Source organism: Polypterus senegalus, chromosome 14 (assembly GCF_016835505.1).
Source record: "Polypterus senegalus isolate Bchr_013 chromosome 14, ASM1683550v1, whole genome shotgun sequence".
In the NCBI taxonomy this organism is placed as follows: Eukaryota; Metazoa; Chordata; class Cladistia; order Polypteriformes; family Polypteridae; genus Polypterus; species Polypterus senegalus.
In genome coordinates this window covers 9,429,308-9,445,326 of record NC_053167.1, presented here as the reverse complement: position 1 = coordinate 9,445,326, position 16,019 = coordinate 9,429,308, and the positions used below count along the sequence as shown (strand labels likewise).

General features: G+C 40.4%; 1 protein-coding gene across 3 annotated transcripts in view; it reads right to left on the bottom strand.

Annotated features, from left to right (window-relative positions):
* The window catches only part of c14h20orf96 (chromosome 14 C20orf96 homolog), a 48,995-nt gene extending 39,704 nt beyond the window's left edge, over window positions 1-9,291 (bottom strand). Inside the window, exons 1-2 of one of the 3 annotated variants that reach the window (XM_039735762.1) lie at window positions 9,006-9,291; window positions 5,918-5,984 (exon numbers count right to left, since the gene is read on the bottom strand). In XM_039735762.1, the coding sequence (XP_039591696.1) occupies window positions 5,918-5,974 (57 nt within the window). In that variant the 5' untranslated portion in view covers window positions 5,975-5,984; window positions 9,006-9,291. Of the gene's footprint in view, window positions 1-5,917; window positions 5,985-8,229; window positions 8,513-9,005 lie in introns of those variants that run through there. The other 2 variants (XM_039735761.1, XM_039735763.1) reach the window with 2 other exon arrangements.
* Between the last annotated feature and the right edge of the window lie 6,728 nt (window positions 9,292-16,019).

Sequence of the window (16,019 nt, the reverse complement as noted above, 5' to 3'; positions counted from 1 at the left end):
CAACATATAACCACATACATACAGTATAACCGGTTACATTACAAGTGTGATCGCCTTAGCACCGCAAATCAGGTGGGTGTGAACATCAGATCATTTGCCCAGTTGAAGCTTGTATAGAAGGAATCAACAGCAATCCAGGATATCCATTTTAATTAAGAACACAGAATATTCCCAGTTCTCCATAATGCAAAGACAAATATTCACAAATCGGGCATCAGGCAAGTGCGGGCAATCAAAAGAAAGTTTCGTCCAGTGAACCACAAACAGGTTCAGATCAGTTGTCTCTGAGGTTGCAAACTCAGTCAAGGCAAACAAAGTCCATACAAATAAATCAAAATTCAATACAAAAAGTAATCAATTGCATCCTTGAACTATATATACAGAATGAGAAAGTGAAAGAAATCCAAACAGTGCAAGGTTAACACGAATCTTAACAAAAGTGTTAACAAGGAGAAGCGGCAGCAATATGCTTCCACCAGCATTCCCTCACCTGTTACTGTGCATGTGTAACATCTGACATTTTGTGATAATTGTCTGTACAATGTCTTTAAAGGATGATAAAAGAGTTTTAAGTGTTTTGCTATAACTCCGCTTAGCCTTCCCCACTCCTGCTGTATGTGAGTTCTGCTTCTGTCTGGTTTTAGAAGTACAAAGTTTAAGTGTGAAGTAACACAAACCTGACCTGATAGCCTCCATTTCTGACTTATTTCACAGGTGTTGCTTCTGGGTACAAAGCACACTTCAGTACTCCATCTATGACATCAGAAGTATGCACATGAGTTCATTTTATGAGAAAAGAATATAGATCTCTGCAAAGGGGGGCAGGCTTTAAATTTATGAGCCCCCCCACCAAAAAAGAAAGCATAGGGGATGGGATAGGCAGAATTTTACATTTTATGACACTTTGATAAGAGGCAGGTGCACCACTTTAGGAGATAAGGAAGTAAGCAGTAGAGCTGCTAAGTTAGATGAGCTGAGTTATTATAAAAATTCTCTGAGGAAGAGCATATGTCATCAAGAATGCCATACGTTACTGTTGAGACTTCAAGCAACAATAAAATGAACACTGCCTGGAACTGACAAACAAATTGATCGGGTTGCTGGTCTCTTAGTCTGCTTCCAGAACTACAGAATGAATGAGGTGATGTGGTGTTGATTGCCACATTCCATTTGCTTTTGTTTATGGCTATAGTAATACTTAAAGATTGATACTTATTAGGACTGCTTCCCTGCTTGTATGTTTTGCTCTTTTCTGCTGCTGGGGGCTGGAAAAATGAGTTTTTTTGTCAGTTAGGACAATCAGAGGTGACAGGGAGTAAGAACACGCCCAACTGAGATATTTTTGAAAACCCCTGTAGAGCTGACCCAGACACAGACAGGCGGACATGTTGTTCATCACCACCACACGTTTTATTATGTACAATATTTACAATAAATGGTCACTAAGACCCAGTCCAAAAGTGCACAAACCCCAACACACAGTCCTGGCCACACAAATGCCTCTTCTCGGGCCGCCTCCACACCTCTCTCATGCCTTGTCCTTCTTCCACCCGACTCCAGCCCTTTTATACTATCCCGGATGAACTCCAGGTGGTTCCCAGCATTCCCCTCTTGGCCACGCCCCAGCGTGGCGGAAGTGCCGGCTGTCCTCCCGGCAGCTCTCCGGGTATCCTTATAATTCTTCCCCCCAGCACTTCCTGGTGTGGCGGAAGTGCTGAGGCAACAGGTCCCAAAGGCATTGGGGCGCCTCCTGGCGGTGACCACGGGCTCCTGCAGGGTGGGGCTTCCATGCCCTCAACCCATGGCCCCCAAAGCAACCAGGAAGGCGGCCCCCACGTGATCCAGGGTGGGCTCAGACCCCCATCCGGTACCTCACGGTGTCCCGGCCGGGTTGTTGCCCCTGGCATCCCTGACACCCCTTAAATCAAAGTTGAAAGTCTACACTTCATTCACATAATGATTGCTTTATTTCAAATCCACTGTGGTGGCATGCAGAGCCAAAATTTTTAAAACTGTGTCACTGTCCAAATACTATGGACCTGATTTAGGTGAGTGGAGAATGCTAGTTGAATTTTTACACTGGATGAAATTCTTCTTGCAGTACAGATTTTAAAATGTTTTACTGGAATGCTAAAAAAAATGTGTAAAGTCTGGAAACAATCATCACAAAATATGAAAATATGTGTATGCAAAAGGAAATAGGAATTGTAGTTTTAAGTCAGTGTATTAGCGTCTTAGAGGTAATATCTATGTGGATGGACTTAAAATTGGACAGTATGTAATAAGTAAGCCTACATCTTAAAGAATAATGCTTAATACGGATGTTCTGTTCAACATGATTGTCTACTCCCTGTGCCTCTGAACTTTATTAAGTGTGTTTGAGAAATCATGAATTTTTAAATCTGGTTATTTTGAACCAGGGAAATCAGGACAGGGAAAAAAAAACTCTGCCTTATCCAGTATTTTCGTAGCGGTGATGTGAGTGATGTGGGGAAGAAGCTGCAATTTTATCCGTTCAGGCTGGAGAGGCACTTGCTGTTGACTCCATTTGAGCAGCAGAGCATTGACAAGGCTTTGACAGATAAATAATTGTGTCTGTGTGTGCAACATTAATCATTAATACACGTTATTGGTTAAAAAAACTTTTTTCAATTTGAAAAGTATATACAAATGTGGCACATCAATAAAAGTGCTCAACATAGAAAAGACAAATATGCTAGCTAATAAGGAGTAACTGTAATGTGTAATTTAAAAAAGCATGCAAAGCAAAATATATATAACGTGAGGAGAAATCCAGTGGAGCTGCAGCTGGGTGGCTTATGACTGATTTTATCTGAGGGCAGAACAATACTGAGGAGAAAATTCAAACAATCGGTATTGCAAGGGGCCTTCAGCCACTACTGGTGTCTCTGTGGTGTTCCTTTCCCATCTTTTGGGTCATTCACAGTATGACTACTTCAAATTTGTGTCCATGTAAGTAGAGTTTATAAATTGTTTTTAGTAAAACTGTCTGCTGTGTTCACAGATGGAAAAACAAAAACTGATGGATGTATTTATCATGTTTAAAAAATGAAAACACGGGCATTGATACAGATGATGCACAGATGACACCCAGTTATACCTTTCATTTAAATCAAATGAAGTTTCTCCGATGTTGTCTTTAATTAGTTGTGTTAGTAAATTAAAGGAATGGATGAATGACAACTACTTGCCTTTAAACACAGATAAAACAGAGATGTTAATTGTTGGAGGGAATGACGCTGATCACAGCAATATTTTGTCATCATTTAACTCAGTTGGAATCCAAATTAATTTTACTGAATCAGCCCGCAATCTAGGAGTTATCTTTGACTCTAGCATGTCATTTAAAGCGCATATTACAAAGTCGTCCAAAACCTGTTTTTCCATCTTAAAAATGTTAGGAAATTAAGGCGCTTTCTAAATAAACAGGATTGTGAGAAATTAATTCATGCATTTATCTCTAGTAGGATTGACTACTGCAATGCGGTGTTCACTGGCTGTTCAAACTGTTCTTTATACAGCCTCCAGTTAATCCAAAATGCCGCTGCAAGAATTATTACAAGAACAAGAAAATATGAACACATAACCCCAGTTCTTAAATCTTTACACTGGCTCCCAGTTAAGTTCAGGGCAGATTTCAAAATCCTCCTTTTAACATATAAAGCATTAAATGGCCAAGGTCCGGCTTACTTGTCTGAACTTATCATGACTTACAAACCTGAGCGCACATTAAGATCTCAAGATGCCGGTCTGCTTAGGATTCCAAGGATTAATAAAATAACAGTGGGAGGTCGAGCTTTTAGTTACAGGGCCCCTAAACTGTGGAATGGTCTTCCTGCTTCCATAAGAGATGCCCCTTTAATCTCAGCCTTTAAATCCCGGCTGAAGACTCACTACTTCAGTTTAGCATATCCTGACTAGAGCTGCTGATTAACTGTACATACTGCATCTCTGTTGTTAGTCATTAGCACTATAACATAAGTAACATGATAATTATATTTGAATACTAACCCTCACCTATTCTGTTTCTTTTCTCGGTACCCAAATGTGGCCATTGTGCCACGGCCCACCTGCCAAGTTGTTTGCCTCCCTATGGTAAAGTCATCCCTGATGGAGGATCACAGGAATCATGGGAAAGAGGGGTCCTTTCATCGGAGCAACGTTTCAGCCGTGGCATGGCCAAATGGGGAGGCAGCTAGATGGATGAGGTCTCCAGGACTCTAAAAATATCCAAACCTTATTATGTCATATCATCTACTGTTAAACCGTACTTCTAAAATTTTTATTATTATGCTGTCTTAAGGAATTGTTCTGTTCTGTATATTGTATTGTATTGACCCCCTACTTTTGACACCCACTGCACGCCCAACCTACCTGGAAAGGGGTCTCTCTTTGAACTGCCTTTCCGAGGTTTCTTCCATTTTCCTACAAGGTTTTATTGGGAGTTTTTCCTTGTCTTCTCAGAGAGTCAAGGCTGGGGGGCTGTCAAAAGGCAGGGCCTGTTAAAGCCCATTGCGGCACTTCCTGTGTGATTTTGGGCTATATAAAAATAAACTGTATTGTATTGTATTGTATTGATAAGAAATGAGATAAAAGAGAGAGATGAAAACATTCACGTGGCAGTGTTGTTCACCACAGGCATAGGCAGGTATTATCGGTGTCTACAGTTTGGCTGCTGTCATGCCAGTTAATTTTTTTTTTTTGTTTATTTGTTTTGTTTTTTGCATGATTGTAAGACTATACTTTTAGTTTTCTTCGCATAATAGCCAAGAAGGATAGATTTTTATTTTTAATGGCTGGGTCTTTGAATTTGTGTGTGTGCGTGTTCCACCGTTGTGTGCATTACTGAGCAGGGTTTTATTAGTGGATCGCCCTCATCCAGCTGCTGATGGTCAAGTTCTATAAACTGTCTCATCTACGTGACATTTTATATGCCCACCCACCAAACAAATTTCTGGCTATGCTTCTACTATTACTACTACTACTAATAATAATTCTTTACATTTATGTAAAGCAGTAGCTCAGTCGGAGGGTCGCAGGTTCGATCCTGGCTCCCGGCATGAGAATGCAGCTGTTGTGTCCTTGGGCAAGACACTTAACCTACCTTGCCTGCTGGTGGTGGTCGGAAGGATTGGTGGCGCCAGTGTTCAGCAGCCTCACTTCTGTCAGTGTGCCCCAGGGCAGCTGTGGCTACATAGTAGCATATCATCACCAGCGTGTGAATGTGTGTGTGAATGGGTGAATGACTGTTGTGTTGTAAAGCGCCTAGGGGGGTTCTTGAACTCTAGTTAGGCGCTATATCAAATACAGGCCATTTACCGTTTACCATGTTGCACTTTTCTAACTACTCAGAGCACTCTGTGTGTAGGCAACATTACAGTTTGTGTTTTTTCTTTTCTTTTCTCCTGAGCTATGAAGTGCTGTTTCAGTTTGTCTTTCCTAAAAACTGCTTTTTTTTCACCAGCTGCCACTACAGCCTGTCTATCTACAAGATACACAATTGTCCATCGACACAGTTGATATGCTTCACACATTTTATCCATAAAAATCAGTTTTTATCTGCTACCATCCATGCAGATACACACCAATCCATCCATCCATTATCGAACCTGCTATATCCTATCACAGAGTCACGGGGGTCTGCTGCAATCCATATTTTACCTTACACTTGAACTTAGAAATTTGTAATGGCAATTAAATTTTTGTGAGCAATTCACCTTAAGATAAACCAGCTATTAAAAATTACCAAAATGTAAAAAGAATCTTAGTGAGCACATTTATAACACTAAAGCACGACAAATCAAGTTAATCAAGTAGTGCATTAATACTTTAGCACAGACATATAAAAAATTCAAGAGATGTGCTTAAACAGGCAAAGACTGACAAAGAAACTCACCACAGCAGCCAAATCCCTCCTCAAAGAAAGCATAAAGTTACTGGATGAAGACTCCATGACAGAGCAGCTGGAAAAAAAAGATGGTTATATTATATCATCAATACGGACACAGTGGTTAGCACAACTGCATCACAGATCCACTGCCCTGGGGTCAGATCCCAAGATTGGTTGTTGTCTATGTTGAGTCTGCATGATCTCCCTTTGTCTCTGTGTGTTTTCCACTGGATACTCCAGAATTTCTCCTATAGCCCCCATGAGATGCTGGTTATCCTGACTGGTATTTCCAACGCGGCCCTGTGAAGGACTGTTTCCTGGCTTGCACCGAGTTCTCCTGGCATCGTCACTAGTCCCCCACGGTGCTTAAATAGATTAACGGCATAGAGAATGTTATACTTCAGCCCTGGTTTGCAGTGGCGTAGCTCGAGTTCGTGCCGCTCTGAGCGGGGCGGTGCTTCAATTTTCCGCCCTCCAACATATCTGAATATGCTAACCTATTTAAATAGAAAATTAAAATGACGTATAGAGCAAAATTAAGATACATTTTGCATAGATTTATTCATATATAGAGAAACAGCAATATTTTTCACAAATAATTATTTATGAGCATCAACTAGACAAGAATATAGTATAGACGCACTGATAAGCCATGTTCTAATTATTAGTTTAATATAATTACGCTGCGAAAACCAGAACCAGTGTAATGTACAAGTGATAGCTGGGGATGTTTTCTGCGCAGAGCAAGAACGCATTCGGATTGATAACGAAAGGAAATTATGAATTGTAATATTAGTTGTGTATCTTCCTAGAAATTATTATCGGTGTAATGTTTCTGTTTATTTTTGTTATTGCCTCATAAATTTCAACTGCTATGTCTGATGCCGTCACAGAAGGATAGTCTGAAAATTATTTTTGAAGCATTTGTAGATAAAAATCAGAGAATTTTACTTTTTCATTCATGAGTGATATTTTTCCGAACCCTGCCGCTTACACACGAATTGTACTGAGCCTTTTGGCCAATAATGCCGCTCACAAAAATATGCTGCCTGGGGTGGACCAACCCCTCCTACGCCACTGTGGGTTTGGATACGCTGGTTAAAAACTAAATGGACATAATACAGTGTATTAGCAGTAGGGATGGGCGATACCACTGTTTTTGAAATCGATACCGATACAAGTATTTTGTGTGTCAGATTTCCGATACCGATACTGAAATGCTCAAATGATTATAGTGTTTATAATGGCTAATATTAAGGGGTCAGTGTCTCTATTTAAATGAACTAATATCACAACACAGTATAAAGGTCACCATAACAAATTTATTACAAAATATATACTAATAGAATGAACATGGCATGTCATTTTCTAACCTGCTCAATCCAGACCAGGGCTATGGGAGGGTGCCGGAGCCTATCCCTGCTGCCGTACAAGGCAGGAGCAAACCGTGGACAGGGCAAACACACCAAACGCACACTATGGCCAAGTTAGCTTTGCCAGTTCACCTAACCTGCGCATCTTTGGATTGTGGGAGGAAACTTGCACAGCCACAGGGACAACATGCAAACTCCACACAGGAAAGATTTGGGTAGCAAAGCATGAACATAGATGTAATAAAGATAATATTAATTTGTACGTTTTATAAAGATTTGGTTATTTCTTTAATACATGTAAAACAGGCAATCACTTCACGAATGTACTTAAACTGGTCCCCTTAGAACACTAACATTTACAAAAACTAATACTTCCACATTTGCATTTTCTATTATATTCTGACCTTGTTTTATTGAGAAAGATTTTGTCATATTAGTTTTACTTTTAGTTAAGTTTCAAATATGTATTTAGAAACAATAATGCTGACATTTTTACATTTAATCCTATTTTGCCTCTGTGGGTGCAATGCTGGAACAATACATGGACAGGGCGAGAGCCCATCACATGGTGAACACACACACACACACACACACACACCAGGGGCCAATTTAATACATCAATACACCTAACTTGGTATCTTTGAACTGTGGAAAGAAACAGGAGCACAATGCACTTTTAACAATACAAAATTAAGAAGCAAGTTATATACAGTATTTTATTACACTAGATGCGTTACTAATGCAATTGAAGTACTTTAGTGAAGAATCCACTAAACTTGCAAAATAATATTTTTATTAACATTTACTCAGGCACTTATTTTTCGGAAAGAAAAACTACTTTCAGTTAAAGTTTTTAACTTCAAATTAGTTTTAGATATTAGCTAGTATTTTGGATAGTGTTAAGACTATTTAACATTCTTATTTATGTTTATGCGGCAGAGTTACCTGAATAACGTCTCGTGCATCTTTGAAAACTCTCCTGCAACCTCCCTTATCTGACACTGATTGCAGCTAAATTGTCAGATTGTCAGGCTTCAGATTTGCATCGCTTTGATGTTTTACAAACGTCTTTTTGTTGAGCAGCATGTGTATTTTTTAACTGTTTAAATGGGTTGATTGTTTTGCCACTATACTGCTGATTCTCCTCACAAACATGGTATGGGGCGGCTGTATTGTTTTCCATCTGCAAAAAGTAGCAGCATACAACTAAGCTCTCGGTCTGCCATTGGCGTACAGTCTGCGCTTGAGTAAGGGGCGGGGTTTATGGTGCTGTTGCGTCACAGCGCGTCTGCTCATATCAGTACGTGAGCGCGGAAAGTGTGTTAATACACTCTACGCCTTTTGCATGAACCTTGCTACTGTGTCTTACATAAAAAAAGTAGTAATCGGTATTTTTGAATGGTACTCGATACCAAATGAGTACACTTTGAGTACTGAAGTATCGATTACTGTGGTATCGATCTTCCCATCCATAATTAGCAGAGGTAAGCGCAGGCAAAATAAACGCGTCTCGCCGGCTGTCTAGTTGATTCCTTCCACGCGTTCATTGTACATGCATTTTATCACTCTTTCTATTCAGTGAAACTTTATTCTTATAAAGGCAGCAGAGCCTTCAGCTTCCCGCGTGCTGATCTAAATAGCACACCAGTAAGTGTCAAGCGTCTTATTTTTATTAGCCCACCGGCCAGCCGGTACTGCGACGCAAGCTGTTCGGAACTCACCGTCGTCCAGACGAGATACTGTGGTAGAGGCCAGCGGGACAACTCAGTGCTAGGCTGGGACGAGACTTCGCCGCAAGAAAAAGTAAGAAGTCGGCCAAGACTTCATGAAAGACGAAATCTGCGTGCGACAGCTAGCAACTTGCTCGTCTCCATGGCAACAACCAACTAGTTTCAAACTCACGCCTGCCCTCTAGTGGGCGGAACACCACAGGACAATATTGGAAAAGACCGGATCCATTCGCTGGTTTTGTGTTGTAATCTCTTAAACCAGTTTCCTCCCTTAATATCTCACACAGTTTTCAGCGCAAAGTGGAACTAACCATCATGCCATTATGTCAATCTATAAGTCATTGTGTTGTATGATGCGCCCTTTAATTTAGTATTTATTCGCCCAATACAATATAACACATGTTCAAATAATGAAAGGCGAGAGGTAGGCTATGCTCTTGTTTGTAGGCAGAAGTTCAGGAGGAGAATGCTCATCGGACTTTCAGCTCAAAATAAATTAAATAGCATTGTTATACTGATGATACGCAGCTGTACGTCATAGTTAGTTCTGGCATCACTTCATGTGTAAAAAAAAGCTGTTGAAATGCTTTGAGGACATTAAATATTGGATGGCACAGAATTTCTTACAGTTAAACGAAAATAAAACCGAGGTCATTATTTTTTCCTACCACATCTGCATTTGACATCGTCACTCAGCAATGATTCATAATGATATCAGGAACCGAGGTATCATCTTCAAGTCGTCACTAAGTTTTGAAAAACAAATCTCCATGGTAGTAAAGTCCACTTTTTACCAATTGAGGCAAATTTCTAAACTAAAATCCTTTCTATCACAGAAGGACTTGGAAACAGTCATTCATGTCTTTATTACATCTCACCTATCCATTCATCCATTATCCAACCCGCTATATTCCAACTACAGGGTCACGTGGTTCTGCTGGAGCCAATCCCAGCCAGCACAGGACGCAAGTCAAGAAACAAACCCCAGGCAGGGTGCCAACCCACCGCACTACATCGCGCCTAGATTATTGTAATTCCTTATATGTGGGTCTGCCAAAATGTGCTCTGTCGCGTCTTCAGCTGGTTCAAAACGCTGCAGCGAGATTATTTGGGTTAAGAAAAAAGAATCCCATTTCCCCCATTTTAGCCCCTCTCTTCACTGGCTACCGGTGAGGGGTCGCATTGATTTTAAAATCTTGTTTGTTTTTAAATCCTTGCATGGTCTCTCTCTAAAATATATCTGTAACCTCCTTCATCCCTTTGTGAATTTCCCCTTGGGTAAATAAAGTATCTATCTATCTATCTATCTATCTATCTATCTATCTATCTATCTATCTATCTATCTATCTATCTATCTATCTATCTATCTATCTATCATATAGTGCCTTATCTATCTATCTATCTATCTATCTATCTATCTATCTATCTATCTATCTATCTATCTATCTATCTATCTATCTATCTATCTATAAGGCACTAAGAGCACTGAGGTCATCTGGACAACTTCTCCTTGTATTTCCAAGATCTCGGCTGAAGTCGAGGGGAGACCGAGCTTTCTCAGTTGTTACTGTTAGGCTTTGGAATGACTTGCCTTTTCACATCAGGTCTTCATCCTTTATCGAGGTTTTAAAAGTCGGCTTAAGCCTTACTTGTTTTCCTCTGCTTTTCACTATGTATGATGGGATTGTGGTGGATTTATAATTAGTTGTCTTATTGATCTTTTTCTGTATGACTGTTTGTATTGTGTTTACTCTAATGCGTCTTTGTATGGCACTTTGGTGCAACCCCTGTTGTTTTAAATGTCTCTCTATTATAATAAAAAAATCCTGGGATGAGACGAGACTTTTTAGCCTGGGACGAGATGTGACTTTTCCAGAGAGATGCTTTCATGTTCTGCGAGACTTTGTGTCAACAGATTTAACCACACCTGGGGCCGGAAATAAAAGACAAAAGAGTATTTGACAAAGTAGAACATCGTGAAGAATTCAAAAACGTTGGCGCAATACACATGCAGAGCTGGCTAGAAATAATGGAAGTACGAAAATTCGAAAGTCTCAAAAAGATGATATAAAGATTGCATTATCGCAAACAAACAGAAATTCTTACTCGAAACAGCGAAAAGATATTGAATGTATTGTTCGGATTTAAACTTAAAGTTGGAGATTTGTAGATTGTCTAATAATTTGTGTTGCCATCAGTGAGTGTTTCTTCCCTATGAAGAGGCGTATCCACAAGAATTAAAAGTTTTGTTGTTTGGTGAAAGTGAAATCCACACACACTAATGGCAGAGATGTGAAGTGGCTGGCGTGTAGTGCAGACAGGGGGGTTGGCAAGTGAAGCAACCAGGGGGCAAAGCCCCTTAGTGCTTTTATAAATAAATAATCTAAAATAATCTAATCTATCAGAATGTTTGATGAAACCGAACCAACTCCTGGAAAAATCTATGAATTGACACGTTCTGCTGACGCTCACTCTGATGATGATTGTTCAGCAAACACACCTCCAAGTAGAGAGACCTGGGAGCAGTTGGATCAGGTCCACCTCCTGGGTATTTGCTTCTTTAGTGGGGGCAGAGGGTACACCAAATATCCTAACCCACTATCATAGACACGGGTGGAGAACCGTCAACTCCACACTGTCCAGTATAGCGCTGACCAACCTGGGCTACCAGGACATACACTCTTAAAATGCTGGTTCTTTATTTTTTTATATATATATATATTGTGAGAAGAACAACACGTAGACATTAGTGATGAGCGAGCACCAAAGTATTCAGGTGTTCAGCCTGAACACATCGCGATGTTCGTGTGCACTACCGAGCACCCGAGTATAATGTAAGTCAATGGGAGACAACCAGGCACCCCCTGCTCTGAAGAGGGGAGGGTGCCTGGTCCATTGGAAAAGTTCTGAAAGTGACATAAACACCACCCAAATGGACCGGGAACAGCATGGGGACGATGTCCGGATGCATCTTGGACTCCCAAGTCGCTGCTGGGAATCAGTTTGTCTGAGTTGTACGCCACTTTTACAGACTGACAAAAACACGCCCAAAACCCCCCCAAAAAAATCAATTTTACAGGAAAAATGATGCTCTAAAACATTATATGCCAGTGCCTGCAGGTGAGCTGACGCTCTAAAACATGATATGGGAGTGCCTGCATTACAGTGAGGGCAGTATTTACCTGCCCCTTGATTGGCTGTCTCCAACCCGCGAAACGTGCGGGGCGGAGACTCGAGCATGGTGTACGAGCACATGTGGCGCTCGTTCGAGTAGCGCCATGCTCCGAGCATAGCGACGCTTGAGCCGAATACATGTTCGGCCGAGCATGCTCGCTCATCACTAGTAGACATGATAAAGGTTTGGGGCAGCCACCCATATAATGTACCTTGGCTGCAAAAAGGTATTTTAAAGGTTGTGAGTTGTTCCCTTGACTGAGTCCAAAATAGAACTGCAATATTGATTAAAAATGGCGGCTTTAAAGGCCAGTGTAGGAAGTGACGTTTTCGGGGCCAGAAGTGAAAGTGAAATCTTCAGAGGCCAGACCAGAAGTGATGTTATCAGAGGTGGGACCGGAAGTGACATCATCAGAGGCGGGACAGGGAGTGACTTTATCAAAGGCAGGACAGAAAAAAGTACGTCATCAACGGCGCCGGAAGTGGAGGTGATGTCATCAAAGGTGCCGGAACCCTGTGGAATTACCCCAAGAATGGTCAGCATGGGATCAAGAAAGACAGTTAGTGTACCCCACCACTCCCTGGTCGGATGTAGAATTGTCATTATTCAGGCCCTTTAGTTGACTCCTACTCGCGTGTGTGTGACAATATATATTTTGTGGCACCTCACAAAGGGTGTTTGCATATGAAATTGGTTCTCTGGATACTGGAAAATTTCCTACTTTGTGGGGAAAAAAAAATCCAGAAATCTTTATTGGTTAGTAGGCTACCTAGCTGGATACAACAGATCATGAAAACTTAACCTGTATTATTGTATGCAGCAAGATTCCTATTAAAATCATGAATGCAATGGTATTTCACAAAATTTTTATATCTGTTCATCACTACTTATTGAACTTTTTATGGACCTAAATAAATAAAGGCTCTTTTGGGAACCACAGATGGTTCCCCTATATCACGGCTCTGAAGAACTGCTCCGGTGCCTTTGTTTTTAAGAGTGTAGTTGTTGCTTCTTCTTTATGAAATCAAAATGCAAACTCCCCTTCTAAAACAATAAGATCACTCAGAAAGGCTTATGTGAATTTCCCCTTGGGATTAATAAAGTATCTATCTATCTATCTATCTATCTATCTATCTATCTATCTATCTATCTATCTATCTATCTATCTATCTATCTATCTATCTATCTATCTATCTATCTATCTATCTATCTATCTATCTATCTATCTATCTATCTATCTATCTATCTATCTATCTATATCCAGTTTGAATTGTTTTTGTATTTTTATTCACAGCATATTTCCTTGTTTGGACAGTTCCCTTTGAAATTGGCGCTGATGCTGGAGGAAGTGACAGACATAACCTATTCTAATAATGCTATTGTTATAATAATATGGACTCTTTCCCTGGAATGCTGTATTTTCACAACCGTGATATAATTTCATAGATCTCCATCTATTTTTACATTTTTTAAATCTGATTAATCCAATTATAAAACTATTACCACATTTGGTGCAAGGCAGGAATCAACTCTGGATGGAACTTAAAGCACAATCACAGAAACCTTCAGTTGTCTCTGCTCCATAATAAGATCTGTTCTGTTTTCAAAACATGATGGTCTTTGGAGACAGTTTGTCACTCAATCTAAATGAAAAAAAAACAAAATTCACCCCCCCCCCAAAAAAAAAACAAAACTGAAAGAAGAACTCAGATACAACAACCTGCACCAAGGAGGGAACTTCAAAGGTAGTAATGCTTCCTTACCTCTGAAGGACATGGTGCCAAGAAGGAATGTGAGGGACTCTGCTGTTGTTCAAACAATCCATTGGAGACTTAGTTGTTTATTGTCCATGGAATGAATAGGATGCAGAAATTGTAGGTGGCGATCTAGCCAGGAGTGTTGCAATTACAGGGTTGTCTGTACCATAAGTGACTCGAGATTCTGTAACTGTATTTAAAGTTCATTCACAAAAAGTGCTGCACCGAATTAAGAGTAGGGAAGATGGGGTATACTCAACTTGTGGAAAAAATATTGGGCAGATTTGTCAAACAAGAAAGAAAAAGAGCAATGAGAGGTAAAGAGTATACCTGGTGTTTGAGCCACAGTCTAATAGACAGGGGATATACTTAATGCTACGCGACACACTTGCTTGTTGTGTATTGACTATCTTTGCACATGGACATTAATTAAATCTGGAGGATTCCACCAGGTCGCAGTGTGAGAAACCATCACGATGGGAATACAACACCCAAGACAGAAGATGGTATGTGAGTCCTTTAAATGTATTGCGTCATTAAAATGGGGAATATGCAAGGCTTGTGGTGCCTATGTGAGAAATGGAAGAAGAAAAGCACCACGAAGGCATTCTCATGACAACATTTAAGTCTAATGATTTGCTTCACCACATCGAGCCATTCATCAAACATTGAAGCATGCACATTGATTCTGATGGAGCTGCAAGCCTGCTGTCACATATTGAAAGTAAACAATGATGCTGATGTCACATACCAAAACTTGAACACACACGCTACCCATGTTTTTGCTGGTACTGCAACGCGCACACACGTCATGTTAATTTCTGACGATAAGCTCAGAAGACCATCTAAGGAGGCAACAGTGAGTGGTCCTTTTAAAGATAGCATGCTTACCTCAAAGGTCAACTTAAAAGAGGAAAGAATATATATGCTATTTGGCAGCAGTACTACATTGGTGTGAGAAGTGGGATGAGGATAATACCTACCACAACACTCCTAGCACTGTGGAGACCTGCAGTGGATGTGCTTAGCTCTTCAGACAAGTTGCTAGAAAATCTTTAGGTTACAGTGTATTAAGTATATAACTTTAATGTCACTGTGCTCTATGCGAATATTTTAAATCTGCTTTTCTTTTCTTTCTACGTGCACAGCTGAGCCAGATTTAGTACAAAGGTGCTCAGCATTTAGAACTGCTAGGTCAAGCATAGGACAAGATAGACAAAGACAAATGGGCAACCTGCACTATTTCTGTGTGTTAAGAGTCAGCATGCCTCTCTTTGCCTTGTTTGGAATGGCATGAATTACCTAAGTAAGGGCCTGCACATGGAGAAAGAGTATAAATATAAAGCCTTGGAACATTGCCCGGCACACCTTTGAAGCCGACGAATGGATGGTAGACATTGTCATCCAATCCTGAAAATCCTTCCAGCACAGCAACGAAAATGGCAGACTATATACATCGAGATCCCACCTCAGTGCTAGTCTTGCTATGGCTTCCTTCATCTGTTATGCCGCATAAATCGTCATTAAAGAAAGCTAAGTTATTTAATCTTATGTTATTTCTTACCGCTGTATCACTATGGGAAGGGTATTGCCTTTTAATATTATATCTATATAGTTTCAGGTTACTTAAGATGGTGCAATTACAAAAGAACTTATTCCAACCAGGGAGCTAGCTCTCCCTAGAGGAAAACATACAGTAAGGACATCGTGAGTTTGCGTCTCAAGTCCTCCCTGCGTAGAAGCGCTTTGAGTAGGTAGAAAAGCACTATATAAAAGTAAAAAAATATTATTATTATTATTATTATTATTATTATTACAGTTTAGGATCTGGAATTGCATTTGTAGTGTCAGGTTAGGAAGGAAGACAGCCGAGAGACTGCTACCTCTGCAGCTCCACCACTGCTTCTCCATTTGCTAAAATTCAGTGTACCGAGGTGAGCAGTTTGAAGCAGGGTTGGTGGTGAGACTGCACAGGCAAAGAATGAGGGATTAGTCGTAGAGGAGTAACAGAGCAGCCTTTCAGTAGGAGTCTAAAAGCTGGAATCTGAACCTGGAAGGCCATTTGCAGTGTTT